Source organism: Crocodylus porosus, unplaced genomic scaffold (genome assembly GCF_001723895.1).
Source record: "Crocodylus porosus isolate Cpor-Errol unplaced genomic scaffold, CroPor_comp1, whole genome shotgun sequence".
Classification (NCBI taxonomy): Eukaryota; Metazoa; Chordata; order Crocodylia; family Crocodylidae; genus Crocodylus; species Crocodylus porosus.
The window spans coordinates 13,836,778-13,855,410 of NW_017728927.1; the positions used below are offsets into that span (position 1 = coordinate 13,836,778).

General features: G+C 50.6%; 2 protein-coding genes across 4 annotated transcripts in view; one reads left to right on the forward strand and one right to left on the reverse strand.

The window, feature by feature from the left end:
* Positions 1–3,741: 3,741 nt before the first annotated feature.
* MAFK (MAF bZIP transcription factor K) lies at positions 3,742–13,392 on the reverse strand. 3 transcript variants are annotated; one of them, XM_019542049.1, is made up of 3 exons: positions 12,622–13,392; positions 9,996–10,075; positions 3,742–8,922 (listed from the first exon to the last, which is right to left on the reverse strand). In XM_019542049.1, the coding sequence occupies exons 1-3, from the start codon at positions 12,848–12,850 to the stop codon at positions 8,488–8,490; spliced, it is 744 nt and encodes a 247-aa protein (XP_019397594.1). In that variant the 5' UTR covers positions 12,851–13,392; the 3' UTR covers positions 3,742–8,487. The 3 variants fall into 3 exon arrangements, with proteins under 3 accessions (XP_019397594.1, XP_019397595.1, XP_019397596.1); XM_019542050.1 differs by having other exon boundaries at positions 12,652–13,389; XM_019542051.1 differs by lacking the exon at positions 12,622–13,392 and adding an exon at positions 10,908–12,142.
* A 2,811-nt stretch (positions 13,393–16,203) lies between these two features.
* LOC109314734 (lysosomal alpha-glucosidase-like) overlaps positions 16,204–18,633 on the forward strand; it is a 22,865-nt gene continuing 20,435 nt past the window's right edge. The window contains exon 1 of the mRNA XM_019542052.1: positions 16,204–17,421. The gene's annotated coding sequence lies outside the window, so the exon portion shown is untranslated. The remainder of the gene's footprint in view (positions 17,422–18,633) is intronic.

The following is an 18,633-nucleotide window of genomic DNA, read 5'->3' on the forward strand; positions in this document are numbered from 1 at the left end:
ATGTGCCTAAAAAAAAAAAAAAAAAAAAAAAAAAAGGCCACGTCCTCTGTTTGAAACTGAAATGGGAGAATAGCTGTGGTACAAGATGATAGGCGAGTAAAATACGAGTAAGGCCATCTCTTCTTGGTGACCTGCTCAGTACCACTTATGGGATACAATTGCTGTAAAAAGTGAATTGGATGGGTTATTTGACAGCAGGGGGAAAACGCACTTAATTCCACCTAACTTCCCTTCCCATCCCTCGAACTACGATGTAACGAGAACCCTTGTCTATCCATGCTAGACCCCTTTCTGGAAACTCCTGAGTGTTGGCTCTGCTTTGTCTCTATCCCTTGGGGTTTTTCAGCTGAGTGTTGGTAGGACCGCGAGAGCTGTGCCTTAAAGTCTCAGAGCAGCTGTGTAGCTAGGCTCCCCCTCACGCTGTCCTTTTCTAGCATTAGGATTCCTCAAGTCTGAGAAGTGTAAATTGAAACCAACAGTCTTGCATTTTATTTATAAGAATGTGTTTTTCAAATAAATGGAGATTTCTATTATGGCTTGAGTGAGCATTTCATTTTGGCAACTGCTTGTCCCCTGGGTCTCTCCCTGAGGGTGGATTGTGTGGTGTAGCTTGGCTCTGCAGGGCAACACTGAGCAAAGCATCACTTCTTAGTCCCTAAACCCTGAGGCATCACCTATGGCCTACACACTGGTTTCAACGTACAGGAGCTCTTGTGCCTTCTGCACTAGAAATAAGCTGTCCTACTCCTCTCCGCACATGGTCCAGCCACTGTGTAGCTGTCAAGCAGCTGTATGCATTTGGGAGCTACCCTCTGTCTGTTTTGCAGCAGCAACTGAACAGCAGGTTTGATCAGAGGAAGCAGTCTGCAGCCAAACCAACCCTGCAAATCCCTCTGCGCTCATCTGCAGCGCTGCTCCTACCTGCTCAGCTGGTGAGACTGCTTCCTCCAGGCTGGCAGCCTTCCTGTTGTGAGCTGTGACTAGATCCACAGAGAGGACTTGTGCACAGCAAATTCAGTCCCTATAGATGGGATCCTGTCTGGTTCTGCTTCAGAGCCTGGGGAGCAGCTGCCAGCCATGACAGCAGTACCCTGCAGCCCTGCCAGGGCCACTCAACTTTACAACACAGCCAACAAGGGCACTACATGAGCAAAGTGCCAGCTGAACACCTTGGGTTACCTTATGCCAGCCGCCTTGAGAGCAACCCTGCCACCAAGGAGAGAAGAGGCCCCTTTATCTAACAGATGGCAAAGGTGACCAGAGTCCAGCTGTCGGGCTCTTGGGTTCCAGCAACACATGCACAGGAAAAAGGATAATTCACCACTGCACAACTGATGAGCACCACTAACTTTAGCCTGTGCATCTGTAGGGCCGGGCCTGGGATTGTCAACCCGAATCTGTGACCCAGATGAGGGATGCGACACTCACCTTCAGCCCTGCAAAGGTGACTGAACACTAGGTAGTTACTGTCCTTTGAAACAGCAGACCTGCTTGCAATGATGGGCTTGAGTTTGGACTCTTTGACAGGGGCAAGCACTGTTTATAATGAGCAGCCTGGTGTTACTGCACTCATGCTGCTAAATTATTAAAGGGCATCCACAGAGAACAAAGACAGTAAATGTGTCTAAAGCAGAGCAAGACCTTCACTAGCAGATGGGAGTTGCAGACTCTAAAGGTAATGAGCCCTCCTGCATGGTAACAAATAAGCCTTCACCATCTATTACTAAAAAGCATGGAGGTGGGCCACATGCTTGGCCTAGGTCTAAGTCTCTGAAGCCTGTCTCTAGCAATACTTCAGGCACAACAGCACTCTCCAATGCAAGTGAACTACAACTCATGATCAGTGCCTCAATTTGTTTCCCAAGTTTTCAGCATTTTCTGAGTGCTTCCCTTACAGGAGACTAGCTTCACCTACTAGCACTTCAAAGGCTAAGGCTTTAGTATTAACAGCCAGATGTGGCCAGTGACATTGCAGCTGATGTTAGGCTTTCCATTTGACTGTGTCAGAGGGCACTTCCCATTGCTCTACATATCAAGACTCTCAATACAGCAGACTCCTCGGTGTTTTAATAGAGGTCGGGGGAGGGGGATAGGTTTCCACCCTAGGTATTGTTCTTTGTGCTGCTCCCTATTCCCCAACCGCCCTTGTTTTAAATTGCTTCTCTTAGACAAATTGCTTCTCATTTATCCACTGTAGCACGCTGGGGCTGTCCTGCATCATGGAGAGGCTTCTAACCATGTAGGGGTGGCTGTTTGGATCAGACCATTAGGCCTGTTCCTACTGATGTGCCAGGAGCATGAGCTACATGTTCGAGAAGTGCCGCGCAGCCTTCAGAGACTTGTGCTACTTTTTTTTCAAACCTGCTGTACCAAGCCATCTTGCACACAGACTGCACCATTTGTCCTGAAATACTTACGGGAACAACACAGTCCATCTCTAGAAGATGAACTTCTGAACAGCCTCCGGAGGTAGAACGCTTCATTTTCCTCTCTTGAACTCTCTCAGGCTGGCAGTCTTGACAGCTCCTCTCTCAGCAGTCTCTGAACCCTGGTACTACTTTGCCCACCACACAGAGCACAAGAAAATGTCAATCCTCTAAACCCCTCCTTACCTCACTCGCCGCAACCACCACCTGGCTTCTGCAGGTCTCGATTCATGCCATCCACAGCTAATCCTTACAAGCTCAGCTCATGTCACATCCTTCATAATTACCTAATAAAAAGTGTTCTGCCTGCTATTAAGATTAAACTTCTAGGCCTCTTACTGGTGCCTTTACTTTAATGTACCTGAATTCCCTTAACTTGCCATCCTGTTTCCTTCTACTTTCCACCTTAACTATCTCATAGGTGTAGGTTGAAAGGAGAGGTTGTCTCCTAATCAGACCTTCCAGTATCAGGCTCTCTGTTGAAAGCTAAGAAACAAATGAACAAAGGAAAAATAGGGATCAGAAGTCAAACAGGCTTAGTGACAAGTTTAAGGCATCCATCAGTATCCACATGGGGAAAATGAAGGGGCTTTACAATCACAACATGGGAGGTAGGACTCTATATATTTGAAAGAATGTGCAGCGCACGTTGAGCTGGCTGCGTCTCATGCAGCGGCAGCCTCAGCACTTGATTAAGATCTCTTGACTGTGATAGAAAGCACCACCTCTTGTTAGCTGCTGGGAAGTCTCCCACCAAGCTATAGCCCATATGTCTTGTTATGCGTTAGTTCTGCTGTCTCACAAACCACTCCACACTACGCATCTCTTTTTCAGTTCCAAGCTACATCTTGTTTGCATATAGATGCACATAATTTCAAGTGAGTCATGCGGCAGAAACGAGGGCACTGGGAAGAGATGCTGAATCTACTGAAAAGCTGGTGCCACTTGGTGATGGCCAGGTCACCAGGTCAGCGAGAACAGCGGTAGCACCAGGATGGCGTATGCTCTTGCTCGCTGCACCATAGAAGTACTTAAACCTATGAGACGGGATTCAGTAGCACATATCTAACCAGCAAAATGATTACATCACGTTACTCCATTGTCATACATGCCCCAAGTTTGTTCTCGCCGACAGTCCGTGTGAGTCACAGCTGAACGTACCCAGACTGACTTCTAAAGAACCGCCTTTCATTAACAGAATGAAAGAGCAGGCCCCAGTGGGCTACATGCTGTACAGGCTAAAAGGGATTAAGACAAGAGAAATACTCCAGTGAAGAACAACTCAGGCTCCGAAATGCTGACGATACACCAGAGCAAATCTGAAACCAGAAAATGCTTTATTGGAAAGGTACAAAAACCAGTCACTGCAGCTAAATTTACAGCAATAAATTACGGTGTGGCTGTCAAGAGAAAGTAATGGACACATACACTGGGCTATACGCCTTACAAACAGGAATCCACATTACTTGGTATATCAATAATTTATTTTATAATAAAAAAGCAGCACAAAAATAAATATTGAAATGAAATTACTGAGTAACCACAGAGGATAGAAGGAGCTGGTGATAAAAAACAAAACAAAAAACAAAACAAAACTTAAAACAGAAGACCTCTATCATTTAAAAAACAAAATGAAAGCAAAGGATCCACCATCTATGGAAACACCCCAGCAGACTGAAGTACAGACGACAAGGGAAAACAAACCCACATTACAAAAGTTTGTCTTTTTTTTTTTTTCCTTTTTAAATAAAAACAATCATGACAACAAAGTTTAAATGATTTGAGAGAGGGAGAATGCCGCCACCTCCTTCCTGGGCTCCGAGTTATATAGCATGAATGCCCCCTGCTATTCGAGCAACGCGCTTCTTCCACTGACTACCCCTTCCCCACTCTCACTATCCACCTCCATTTCTCCTCCCCCTCCCCCCCAAACCCTGTCCCAGGAGGCTGTGATGTTGCACAGCAGCTAACCTGTTGCTCTCTGCATCTGGTTTCGTCGGGTAGAAGACACGACTGGGCAAGGGCAGAGACACTGACTTGCTTAAAGGGTCCAGAAGCTGCCCTAAAGAGGGATGCAGTGCCTGTTCCCAAAGGAGAGCACAAGACATGTGAAACAGAAGAACTGCCTCCTGTTACTGCCCAATGCAAACACCCCGGGATGCCCCAACTGTGGATCGGGGGGGCATCCTGCAGGCTGCTCCTAGCCTTCCCCCCACCCAGACTGGGGTTCCCATGTCGTGCACAGGATGGTATCAGAGAGAAATGCTAGGCTCGGGGTTCAGCAGTGGATCCAAATGCCACTGCAGAGCTAAGGCTGATGTGACGAGCAGAAAGGGGCAGAGAAAAGCACCTCTGGAGTTGGAGAGGGAGCCCTTCATGGTACAAACCAGCAAGAGATACTGCTGTGTGGAAGGAGCAATGGAAGAGGCGTACGCTTTCCTTGACAAGGCTCCCCCCTTAGTGCTTCCACAGGCAGTGGCCAAATTCCCTGCACACGGCTCTCGCCCTGCATGTCAGACTTGCAAGTGTAGGACGGAGAAAAGGGAAAAGCCAAACAGAACAAAACCCAAACACAACTGAACCCCAAACCCCAGAGGAATGCAAATGGGACCACCTCAAGCTGGAGCACCCTTGAGCGAGGAGGGAGGGGAACTGGGTCCTTAATATGGGGAGCAGCTTTCAGGTCATTCCTCCCTCCACGTCATCTTGCAATTCCAATCCGTCTGAGGAAGCTAGGCAGGGTGCCTTGTTCCCCCCGCCCCCCCCGTGCGCGCGCACACACGTCGCCACCCAAGGAGCCCTGGACTGGAAATTTCCTTTAATAAAGATTTACAGTATCAAACTTGGAAAAAAAAAAAACTAAACTTTTTTTCGTCTTTTTTTTTTTTACGAAAAATCTGTACGATAAAATGTATATAATTATATATTTATATATATATTTCTCTCTCTTTAAATATTTCCACATGGTCCTTTTTGATATCCAATATGGATTACCTACCATGGCTATGGTATCAACAGCTTTAATAACACCCAGGCCTCTTGTCCTTAATCGAGTGACCAGAGATTACGTGCCGGCAGCAGCACGAAACTAGCAATCACATGGATGAGCCTTTGGCACCCTTCCAAGAAATGGAAAATACTTGGCCACGAGGGACGTGCCACTAAAGAATTCAGATATGTTTCTCTTCTCATTCCAGCACCAAGAAGACCCCACAGAACTACGCTTAATTACCCATCGGTCTCTTTGTTTCACAGATTTCGTTTCCCCGGTGTAGTCAGGGATGCCCAGATGGGTGTTCCCGTCTATTCAGGAACAACATGGAGCTCTGGAGACATTCAAGAAACTGGAAGCATTTGGGCATTCCCAAGTCTACTGGCCATTCTTTTTTAAATGTTATATTTAATTTAAAGCCCCAACAGTGCTAGGAATCTAAACTCTGCCTGTTTTAAGAGGCACCTAACTATTCTTGAGCTGTAGAACATGAAAAGGGACCAGGGAACAACAGTAACATCTTTCTCTTCCTCAGCTTCTGCTGGGGGAGTCAATAAAGGGTACTGATACACAGGACATCGATCTGCCTTCTAAAAGATAAGGAGGGAGGGAAAAGAAATGAGGTAATGCTATGTGTCACCCACACTATACTTGCTGAAAAGTCACTTTTAGAAAAACTTCCTCCTTTCCTCCAGTAGAAACTTAATCTGGCGGGGCTCTAAGCCTTCAGGAAGCATTACACTTCAGCCTCTATGGCTCAGTAAAGTCACGAATGCAGATGTTTAGGACTGAACGGGCACATCTCCACGAGATGCTAGAACCGCAGTAAACTCATGCTACTGTGCATTAGCACATCACAGTGAAAGCTGTGCAAATGCGCTGGTGAGCAGTAATTAGCCTACTGCGCATTAGCGTCACCGAAAAGGTATGTGCTGGTGCTACGGCACAGTAGCGCTGATTATAGGCGCCTTTAGTACCTGTTACTAGATACTAAACAAAGCACCATAATTACAGCACACTGACGCACATGTAGACGCGCCCAATAAGAATCAAGTGCAAGGTTCCTCCTCCTCAACCTATTTTGCTAAGGGACTCTCCCGGAAAACCCAGACTCCAGCGAGAAGATATGAACTACCTACCACTTCTGTAGACAAGGAAGGCTTTACTAAAATTCTGCATTCTTATTGTTCAAGACAGGAGAGGACTTCTCGACTGATGTCTTACATGGGTCTAGAGGGCTACTTTTCTACCCTGGTCAATGCCAGGAGCATCCTCCTGCTAACCTACTACATCCATCACCTTTTTCCTTTGGAACCCTAACCTACTTCACACATCTTCTCTTGAGCACTAGCTATCTTCTCTCCTCATCTCCAGCTTCAGCAATCTCATCCTCTTCTAACCTGCATTGGAACAGGCATCCGACACCCCACAAGTCTTTGACCCCCACAGAATGCCAGACGCTGCCCCTCTTCTTGCCTGTGTCAAACCAAACACCATCATAGCTATTTTTATGCTGACCTGGAAGCACATTCATCCTCAGTCCCATTAAAGAACAGCAGAATCTTCTCCTTTTGGCTTCCCACTTCCTGCTGAGCCATAATTCCCTCTTCTCAATCATTCCTCAGAACCATAAGTGCTACTTATCTACCCCCATTTTAGTCCTGCCCTTGGCATATCTCTTGGGATAATTCATAGACAGCACTGCCCAAAGAAAAAGTGTCAAGTTTCAAGGGTCATCTTCACACAGGTAGCCTTAACCCTCTCAATACAAACCACTAAAGGTCTTTTACTCTTTGGCACCCTGCCTTAGTGACTGACCAAGCAGTTAAAGAACCCCTCCTCCTCTTCCCCACCCAGCATCCTATAGCCCATCGCTGGCTGGCAGAGACCAGTGAACATGGCCTATGAGGTTGAAGTGTTCACTTCAGGCAGAGGCGGTTCAGCCACCATTGCCTTTGTCAAGTAGAGGAGTCTCCACCAGCTTCTTGCCCGTAGGTGACTGCCCCTCTGGTTCAGTGCTTTAAAAACATCTCTGTGTCATGCTCTATAGAAACCTCTTTTCACAGTGCTGATTCCCAGCAGAACAGCTCCTACCCTGCAATCAATTCTGCTTCAGTCCAGTAATACCTCCAAAATTACTGCCCCTTACCCCACCTCTCTCCACATTTCCTGCGATTCCTCGCCTTAAGCTTCAGCAAACCCTGAAAAAGCCACTGTTACAAGATTGTGGATTATCTGGAAGAAATACGTGGCATAAGTATACCCAATTTCCAGGCACATCTTAGGGAAAGAGCTATTGAAGACTTGGCTTTGTATAAGAGACGCTACAATTTAGTTCTTGTAAGTCACACAGGTTAGGGGTGGGGTGGGGTGAAGTGAAGGAAGTATTGAATCATGTAAACTCATAATCAGTGTGGGATGAAGACAAGGCTTTCCCCAACTGGTCTCACCCAGACCTACTGCCCTCTGTACGATGCTGCCCACCCATCCACACCCATGCACGGCAGGACAAAATCTGCTCCGGAGCTTATTTCGCTGCCACTGCTATTACAGATGGAGGTGGTGGTGGAGGGTGAAGTAACTTCTCACAGGGTAGCTGGATGCCACTAAAGGAAATTCTTCTCCACAGTCCTCACATGATGATTCCTACAGTCCATCTATTTCCTGGCTTTTGAGCATCATTCGTGAAAGCTCCGGAGGCTCGTCAGCTATCTTCTCCCAGCCGGAAGGCTGCCCACAGCCTGCAGGGGGTTGGGGAAGAACAGGGAGGACAAAGCGAGCCTTGAAACTTGTACTACATACAGAGCTCAAATCCCGGCCATGAGAGGTACGCAGAGCCGCTGAGTTCACAGAGGAGCAGCCAGTTAAGTTCCCCTTGTAGACATTTCTTTCTTCTTTTTCTTTTCTTTTTTTTTCCTTTTTCTTTTTTTCTTTTTTTCTTTTTTGCACTTTTGGAAGAGAGATTCGTTACCAATGCCAATTCTTGAAGTGACCAAGGACTCCGGGACGATGCATAAGAGCCCTTCCCCCCCACCCCCGAAAGGCTGCTTGGTTCCCCTGCTGAGGGCACTAGGATGCTGCCGAAAATGGCACAGAACTGGATGAGATTTCGGCCGACTTCACAATGGTGATAACACTGGTAGTGGCCACTTTGGTCGGGGTGATGGGCCCTCGCGCCACGGTACGAGCGAAGGTCTGCAGCGCCTCGTACTTCGAACGCAGGGCATCCAGCTCCAGCTTCATGCTGCTGTTTTCTCTGGCCAGCTTCTCCACCTCCTGCTGCAGCTCGACCCGCTGCCTCTCCAGCTCCTCCTTCTGCGTCACGCGCTTGATGCGGCAGCTGGCGGCGTAGCCCCTGTTCTTGAGCGTGCGCCTCCGCTGTTTCAGGCGGATGACCTCCTCTTTGGTGAGACCCCTCAGGTGCTGGTTCAGCTCCCGTACGGACATTGACACGAGTTCATCGTCACTCAGCACCGGGGCATTCTCTCCCGACTCCTCCTTTACCTGAAAATACCAATTGCACAGCAATACAGTGGATGAAAGAGCTACTTCACAGCCCTCCTAACAAAAACAAGAGGACACCTCTGCTACTCGTAATGGATGCAGACCTGATTATTTGGCACCTCCAAGCATGTCACAGATTAGGGATCCCACTGAAATGCAGCCACCATAGCAGATATTTCAGCATCATATTCTCAGGGTTTAGACACCACTGCAAGGTGTTCTGGGTCAACTTTACACCTATGGTGAGGCAGTGACAGTGACAGTTACCTTATTTGAGCTACAAGGCTTGAACTGAAATGTGCCACGGGATTTACCCTGGGCCTGCCCCTTCATGAACACTATGCCTTCCAGCCTTAGGCTGAAATCAGGACACACTCAGGGAGGAGTGAATGCCCATCACTGTTACTTTCTGCATCTTGTAGCTTTTCTTTGAAGGTCTCCCATTCAAGTGTGGACCAAAAGTTACCCCCGTTTGGCTTGTTAAACTGCCATCTGAAGTGGTTTTACTGGACTTCTGCACAGGGGAGTAATACAGCAGAACGACCCCTCCATCAAACTTTTAAAAACTTTTAGTTTAGCAAAATCATTTGTAGAATGCCCTCTGGAGAATGGGGGGCTACCTGATGGAGACCCCAGGACACTGGAAGCATCTTTCAACAGACTCAAGAGTAAAGTGTGCAAGAAAGCTGTGAAGTGAGTCTGCCTACGAAACATTTCCTGCCTGAACACACTTGTAGGCAAGACCTTTCCCAGCGTTTATTCTTCTTATGGTAGCAGCACCCTGCTGTTGGGCCCAGGAACATCTGTTCCAGTATGCTGTTAACATGCTTCCAGTGCAGCCTGGTTATAAATGTCTCCCAGAGACTTCAGTCTTCCCCCACGACACAATCAATTCCCCTCCACTCTTCTTTCTTGAGCTCACCCTGCTGGTACCCAAGAGATATGCTGGCATCAATATACCAGTCTCTCAGAACATGGGGTGGGCACCATTGACAGCAATATACATATCTAGAGCAAGGCCCCTTCACCCATCCCATTTACCCTGTGTAATCCCCACCACTCTCCCGCCATACCTTTAATGCCTTATTTGGTTTGGGATTAGTCGTCATAACCTGGGCACAGTCGCCTGGACAAAACTGCTCAGAAATTGCAACTGGAAAAAAAAATTAAAAAACAAAACAAAATACAATTCAGGTTACAATAAGATTAGAGAATGAAACATCACCAACACGTGTACGCACATTTCAAGCTAGCAGAACCGCATCTCTGGAGCACCAGGCAAAGAGAGGGGGCCACGCAAGCCTTCATCATCCTTTGGGATGGGAGGAGAGATTCAGAAGGCTGCACGCTGTCTGCTCATTCATGTATGAGAAGGGCTCCCATGCATGGCCGACAGGTGCCCTGTAAACACAGCTTTCTGAAAAGCTGCAAAGGTTTCCAAATTCTTGGTGACATTTGTGCCAGGAAGAGGAGGAGGGAGCCCAGTGCCCATTTGTGTATAGCTATTATGCTGGCAAGGCAGTGCATGGTACCCAAAAGGCCACCTTGCCTTCCCTTGCCCAGGAATTCGGTCTCCGGGACCCAATCTGACCTTTGACTCCTTATGGAGGCTTTGGGGGCATCCAGGTCCCTCCACCTGGAACTGGACTGGGACCAGCAGCCCGCTTCTCAAGACACCACAAAGACCTAGAGGACAGTAGCTGCTCTCTTTGCATTCACCTAGCCTACATTTGAAATGGCAGCCCAGAGAGCAAAAACCTCTCTCACTACCTGCCCTCCAAGCCACCCTGCACCCCAAAAATCATGGCCAAAAAAAACCCAAGAGAGGTGCAAAAATCAATTGGCGAAACGAGGGACGAGTTTGGCATCTCCCCAGGGATCGAGACTGTTGCTCCAGGATGCTCTCCCACCTCAGCTAAGAGGGGACCTGCCGAGGCCAGGCACATCCCCCTCCGCCCCGGTGAGATGCTGCCCTTCAAGCTCACCTCGGCGGGTTGCTACACCCCTTCAGGCCGCGGCGCTGGCCCTCGCTCCCGAACCTTCACGCCCACCGAGCCGGAGCGACGACACTGCCGGAGCAAGCGCTCATTCTGCACCTACCACGGCCGAGGGCCCCGCACTGTGACATCACGGCATCGCCCTACACTGTCCCCAGCATCTTGGCTGCAGAAGCCAGGGCGGGCGCGAGGGCTTCGGCTCCGACACCGAGTCCGTCCCTCCCGAGGAGCGGCTCGAGCGGGTTGGGAAGGCTGCGGCGGCGCTGGGCGCACAGCGCACACAGACTGTCTGGCGGGAGTTCGCCCCCCTCCTACCCCAACCCTCCCCATTTCCACGTCTGCGTCGTGTCACACATTCTAATCATTCATGAAAAATCCAGCCAAAGCATCCCAAGCATGATTCCCTTCTGATAGTTGCCATGGTGACCTTGGGAAAGTAGCCAACCCTGAGACAGTCGCCATGGAAACAGAGAAGCCCAAAAGCAATAATGACTTCAGGTCATGTCTGTGCAAAGACATCACAAGATCGTCAAAGAGTAAACAAACTCATTCATGTCTGCAAACACCCCGGGGTGGGGGCGGCGGTGGAGAGGGGTGGCGAAGGTGGGGTGGGGGGGTGACAGGAGCCAGAAGGATGCTGGCTCAGCTTGTATATGAACTGCACCAGTCAAGACATTTCATCATCGTGTCACACACACACACAAAAATCAAGATAACAAGGGGTGAGAACAAGTGCAGCGTAGAGGAATTTCCCTGAATTTGAGCGCCTTTTTATTAAAGCACTTCATCTGGCTTCCACCACACTGCTCCATCTCCCGGCTGGTCTCTCCCCCACCCGTCTCGATTGCCTCCCATCACGCAGCGTGCGAGCCAGACCAGCGACAGACACTTCGTGATGAATGGGCCACTTAAAGCAACTGGTGTGCGGTGCCTTTAGCAGAGCATTGCACCGGGCCCAAGCTCATGCCTGGTATTAACCACCCGCCCCGCTCCAACCCGGACAGCATCTCCAGCAACCGCCCCTCTCCTCCTCTGCAGCAGACTCAGTTCAGGGCAGCTAACAGCGTCTGGGACAGACGGTACCCGTTTCTCACAGACTGCACGGTGCAACCCCAGCGAGGGCACTTGTCACCTGCTGCAGGGAGGAAAGGAAAGGGGGAAGCCGAATGCTGACCTCCATGCCCTGCTAAGTTCTGGGTTTTTTGCACAGAGGGCAGAGGAAGGGGCAAGCTCCCCCCCACACAGACGCCTTCCCCTTCTCCCCCTTTGGACCACCTCTCCCTCGTTTCCCCCGTCACGCTTGGTATTCAGCACGCACCCCTGCCGTCGTCCTACTCGAGCCACAGGCACAAATACATTAGTGCGCAAAGGAGGAAGGAAAGGCTCCTGGTCTTGGCCAAATGATCCCAGTGAGTAACGGGGAAAGCAGTGCAGAAAGGAAACAGGCTGTAGCCCCCTCCCTACACACACACAGCCTCGGGCCTTGCAGTCAGTCGGTGCCATAGCTATGAAGTGAGTCACCGGCTGTTTACAGAGTTGGAGAGCTGCATTCCCACAGAACCAGAAACCCGCTGGACCCCCCCCCGGCCCTAGAAGGGAAGGGGCACGCTGGAGTCCCACTGTCGGCACTTGGCAAAGCAAAAAACCGGAAAAGGAAAGTCAAAAAGGAGGGGGAGGCGGGGGACGCCTCGGTCACACCCACCGATTACACAAAAAGCCTTTTGATCCTCACCCGGCGTGTCTTCAAAGCGCTTTCTGCACCAGCCGACGGAAAAACTGAACACGCTGCTGGCTGCGCGGAGATGGAAAGACATGTAAAACGCGGCGGAAAACAAGCGTGGAGGGCCGAGACTCCCTCCCGGGGGTTGCAATGCGGGTGAGCCTGCCACCCAAAGTAACACGGCTGCAATAGGAAGCGGCTTTGATTCCATGTGACAAACCCCCCTTCTGGTCACCTGTTGCTTTGTGTCTCTGATGGCTGCTGAAGCAATGCCTATTTACACTGCAAGTTCCTCAAGGGAGGCCCTGGAGTCCTCTGCGTTTCACACACCGCCAAGCACGCTGTCGGCACCTGACGAGCCGACAAGGGTCCAGGAAATTCAAAAACAGCAACAGAAATTAGAAACAGAAGCACGCTATCCTGGCCCTCCGTCTCTGGGGGTCACTGGTACTGAACACCTTCCTTACCGCCTTTGTTTTTTATTCAAAGGCCATTTTGCTGACACGTCGCTGTACTCAAGGTATCGCACCAGGCCCAGGCAATACAGCAGAGTCACTGGGACAGAGATGAAGGAGGGACTTGGATACCCCAGTGTTCCCAACCGGCACCTGTGCAAAATGGGACCATTGGATCAGCAGCACATTGTGCACTCGATCGGCATCTAGACCAGGGGTCTCGACCCTTTTTGTACCAAGGCCCGTTTGTAAACATCAATGGCCAGTCCTAATGTGCTGCCCCTCACTCCCAACCCACTGACCCCGGCTCCCCAACGTGTGGGGTATGGGGGCCCCCCACAGGCTGGGACTCTGCCAGCCCGCAAGGAAAAAGCCGCAGTTTCCCATGTTTTTCTCTTTTAAAGGAGAAAACATTTTTTTAAAGTTTGCTCCCGACCCTTTCACATATTCTTGAGACCCACTTCCCAACCCACGGGTTGAGAAACGCCAATTCAGACAAGCCCCCTCTCCTGAGAAGAGCTGCTATTCAGGAACAGCATCTCCCAGAGGTTGGGTCATGCCCCTTTAACACTTGCAAAGCACATCACTAACCCTACCCCTAACCCGCCAGAGTTTAACACGGCGCTGTGGCGAACATCCAAATAAGATCCATCAAAATCACAGACTCAGTGACCATTCATCCAAGACTCATCATCTTATGAAGTAAGTCGGCCTGCAGGTAGGGTCCAAACACAGGACCTGGAACAAGCACTCAGAGTTATAATCCTGACCAACAATTATGTCCTCTGTGGCCTTGGGTTGGTTTCTTAAACTCTGACGCAATCTCCCCATCTGTAAAGCGAGGATAAAAATACTCACAATCTGTACTGATTAAAACTGTCCATTTATCGCCCACAAGCAGTTAAATATATTACAGTGTGTGGCATTTCCTATCTTTAGAATCCAAAGACAAAAACTCCTAGTAAAAAGGTAAACAGCAGCAACTATTCCACACTCAGAGACGTCCACTGCACACGGCTTGCAGAGGTGTTTTGAAGCTCCCTTTTCTTTCTTTTCCCTATTCCTGCCCTTCTTTTCTTAATTGCAATTGCTTTCATCATATCTAAAGTTAGCATGGATGCTTTTTAGAGCACGGTCCACATTACATCTTTATTTTGCAAGCAGCCTGGCACACTTCTGAGTATCATACAAGAAGAGCAGGCAGTTCTGTGCCCTCAACGAGGGGATAAGGGCTTACAGACTGGCACCTTTTGTATTAAGAAGTGCTTTCGTTGTAGTGATGTCATGTTTTTAGAATAAAACAATCCCACGGCACTCTTGCCAACACCCTTGCTTGCCCCCCTTATCACCGTCAACATTGGCAGGAGAATTCGGGCCAGAATTCCAAGTTGCGTGGTTTTGGTTTGGCATAGCTGGTAACCCCTACTAATTTTCTTAGAGGCAGCACAAGACAGGGGAGATAAAGACAGCCCTAACTAGTGGATAGAGGCAAGAGCGCACTGCTATGCGAGATGACTTGCAAGGAAGAAGAGCACAGCAGACTACACCAGTTTTCAAATAGCACTTCTCACATGCTGGGGCTCCAAAAGCACTTTACAAAGCAATGCATTAGTGACAGTCATGGCTGCTACCTCACAGCAGGCATGGATGCACTTGTGAGTAATTTGTACACAGCCTTGAACATTAAAACCCATTTATCCCAAAATGGAACAGTGGCCAGGACAAAATTATCCAGCAGAAAGCCCCATCAGTATTTAGCTTCCATTCAGACACACGCGAGACAGCAAGTACAGCAATGTGACGATGTACAATCCTCGGCCCAAAAAGGCCAACAACCGCTTTTCTCCTCCCTAAGAGGACTGCCATGCCAGGACGGTTACATGGTAGAGGACTCTCCATCTTGTACAACGCATCACATCAAGAATCTCCATTCTGCCCACAGGCTTAAATCAGCAGTACTGCCTCCAGCCAGTCCAAAACACAGCGAGACGATTTGTAAGGCACCTGGTCAGCGACCTATCCACACTGAGTTTACCCACAAGCTACCTGGCCCTCTTCCTCTTTCTTAAGGGACATAATGGCCAAAAGTTTCAAAAGACTGGTGACCCTCCACATTCAAGCTCCAAGCAGGCATCAATGAGCAGTCAGATTATCGGAGGTTAGGAAGCAAGTCCTGGTTCCCACTGCTGCCAGAAGCCTGAACCTCCCACCCTCCTCCTGGTCCGCATGGAGCATTTCAACCTGAGAGCAGCACGCACTTACCCAGATCTTAAAATCTCAGTGCCACACACCAGAGGAGACACCTGCGAGATGGTCACATCAGCCGACCATTTCTCCAGAGCTGGCCGTGTGAACGTGACCACCAAGGAGGACATCAGGTCTTACAGGTGAAGGGAACTGCAGATGCTTAAGCCCCAAGCTCTGTGCCTCTGCCCCTTGGAGACCTGACGTGGATTTCCAACACGCTGCCGCGTGGAACGCAGGCAGCACCATCCCTCCCGTCATCCCCGGGTCCTCCCCCTGCTTCAGCAGTCTTCACGCATTCTGCAAGACAGACTGACACTTGTCGTTCATCTGGATGAAGGGGGGTGCTGATGATGTGAATCAAGGAGACAGCAAACGCATGCAAAGCAATAAATTCTCCATGAGCCCAGAGAAGAGACCAGGGAGGGGTGAGTCACTGTTTACTTTCCACACACTGAACTCGCCTAGCTGGCCAGCTTTCCATTTCCCTTATGGACCAGAACCAGCATCCACCAGCAAAGAACAGATTCAGGAACCTTCAGACAGAATCTGAGAGCTGCCGGGACACGACTCGGAGGCTCTCTCGGGGGAAGCCTGGACAGGGATCAGACGGTCTTCGATGCTTTGGTAAACAACCTAGTCAGATGCTGCAGAGAGCCTATGGTTACAGAGCGGCCAATTCAGGCTATCATGAGAGTATGCCTGTGTCACATTACAGACCTTGGACTTACTGGGGGGAAGAGGGAGGGGGAACGGCAGCTACTGAAGAGGTCGGATACACTGCTGACAGCTTCAGACACAGGGTAGCACTCCTCCCCGCAGTGCATGTTATGGAAGTGATAACTCATTTTTGCACAGCATTTTAGTTTTAAGTCCCGCATCACAGAAAAAGTACCACTTTTGTCACCTGGGGAAATCAAGGTAGTATGTGGTCAGCGATTTCTATGGGGCCAAGAGGCAGAACTGAGATGAGGGCGTGTGAATTCTCCTGAGCACCATGGACTAAGTCCAACCTCCACGTGAATGGGAAAGATAACAGACATGAGGATGGTTATTCAGGCACCCACAGTCTGCAAGACAGCGAAGCGTGCTGCAGGATGTGCCCTGTTTTAGAGCTGAGCAGCAGGATAATTGCTTTCATTTACTTAAAAAAAAAAAAAAAGAAAAAAGTTTTTTTGGCATCCCAGGCCCACAGTGAAACAGCCTTCCAAACAAGGGAGAAGCAGCTTAAAGTGATGCAACAATATCTGCCCAAGTTTGCAGATAGCCTGAAACAACGGCCCAGAAAAGAGCATAAACTGCCTGCACTTCTCAATGGGGGGCTGAGCCTGAAATTCCCTGATAATTGCAGGCGTCAGCACTGCTGGAGAGTTTCGCAGCTGGATATTTACTCAATCAATCTGCAAACGCGCTCATCCCACCAGCCCCGACTGCCTGCCATGCCGCCTGGGGGGCCGAGAGCTCCAGCTGTCCCTGCTTCCCCTCCCAAACATCAGACCGCTACAAAGTTTCAGTGCAAAACCAGGGGGCTTCAGAAAGCCCTTATAAACACTCGGCTGCTTAGGCTTTATTTCATTCACCATTAAATTCTGTTAGTTATTTCAAGCCAGACATAGGTTTAAACCACTACTGCCGCAACAGGTTGGGGAAAGAACATAGGTGAAACTTCCCTAATATGAAGGACCTCTTGTAGCCTTAAAAATACTTTTTGAGGTTGCATATGAATTACCCCAAGATCATTTAACACAGCTAACCCAAAGTGCAGGAATAAAGCCCCCGCGAGGTCTACAACATGCGGAGCATCTTGCTAACCAAAGCCCACAAGCCCTCTCCCCCCTATAACCATCTCCTCCTTGAAAAAAACATCCTCCATATTGTCACCAGGAGTCCCTCGGAGGTACAAACAGGGTTAATCCTCCCTCCCCTCTGTGCTGCCAATGCTAGGCACGGCCATTGGATAACCGGAGCGTCCATCATGTTTAGGAAGTGACTGCAGGAGGAAGGTTACTCTGCATTACAGTGTATACACGGAAGAGACAGAGCAGGGAGCAAGCACCGGCTCCATCAGTGAGCAAGCAGCAAGGTAAATTCCCTCCATACTAAGCCACCGCAGGACGGCGGCACAGCATGTTGTCTGGGCTGGCATGGGAGCAGGGGTGCCCCTGCCTGCACACGCCAAGCGCCCAGGGACCGAAACCTCCAATAATAAGACGTGAACCTCTGGATCTGGTGGGACAGGGGCATTTTGGGACAGGGGTTTTCTGGCTTCTCACCTCTCTGCCTTCTCCTCGGCCCCCAGAGCTGAGCTAGGGAGAGGGAGGGAGGGCAGAGAAGGAATGGCAGCTTTTCCATTTCCTGCGCTGCCACTTTCCCCAAAGGGGCTTGCTCCTAAGTGGAGCCGTCCCAGCCTGCTTTCTTCCAGGAGCTGGAGAACGAGTCCCCTCTCCTCCACCCCGCGCAGCCCAGGCACGCAGACTCCCAGCACCCCTGGGCCACAGGAGGAGGAGGAGGAAGGCGCTCTCTCCAACTGACCATGGCGCGCTTCTAGAGTTCAGACATGTTCCACTTCCCCTCCCTCGCGGCCTGGACATTTCTCTCACGAGTGCCACTCCTTTGTCGGGGGGGGAAGGGAGCAGAAGCCAGGCTTCTCCACCCCCGTGGGGCTAACACCCCACCCCACCACCCGTTCAGGGGGCGAAAAGCAGTTCTCAGGAAGCCCCACCCGCCCTCCACAGAGGGCGCGGTCTCGAAACCACCACTTGGCAGGTGTCCCCTCCAGCAAGCCACCTCAGCGGCCTGCGCCCCCACCAGCCAGCTGGGGCCACCTCCAGCACGGCCCCTCCTCGGCCTGCCGGGCCGTCGCTCCCTTCCCCGCCACCAAGAAGTCACTTGCCCCATTGGTCTCCCGCCGCAACGCCCCCTCTGTTACTGCCCGACGCAGGGTGACCCGGGCGCGCAGGGCACAACCAGGGACCCGCTGGCTCGTTTCCAGCGCCCCCGCGGTCCATCGAAGCACAGGCGGGGCATGGGCGACCTCTCCAGACCCCGGCCAGGCAGCATCCCGCCCCTTCCCAAACCGCCCAACTTTTGTGCAACAGGCGACGGCTTCTTCAGGCCATGGGGGCCAAGCCCCGGGGACCCTGCTCCGGAGGGGGCTTGTCCCCGATACCGAGCCTCTGCGACTCGCGGCCCCCGGCCCGGCTCCCCGCTCCCCCTCCAGCCCCGGGGCCCGCGGCCACGTGGGAGCAGAGCCCCGGGTGGGGCCGGGCGCCCCGTGCTGAGTCACGCGGCGGGG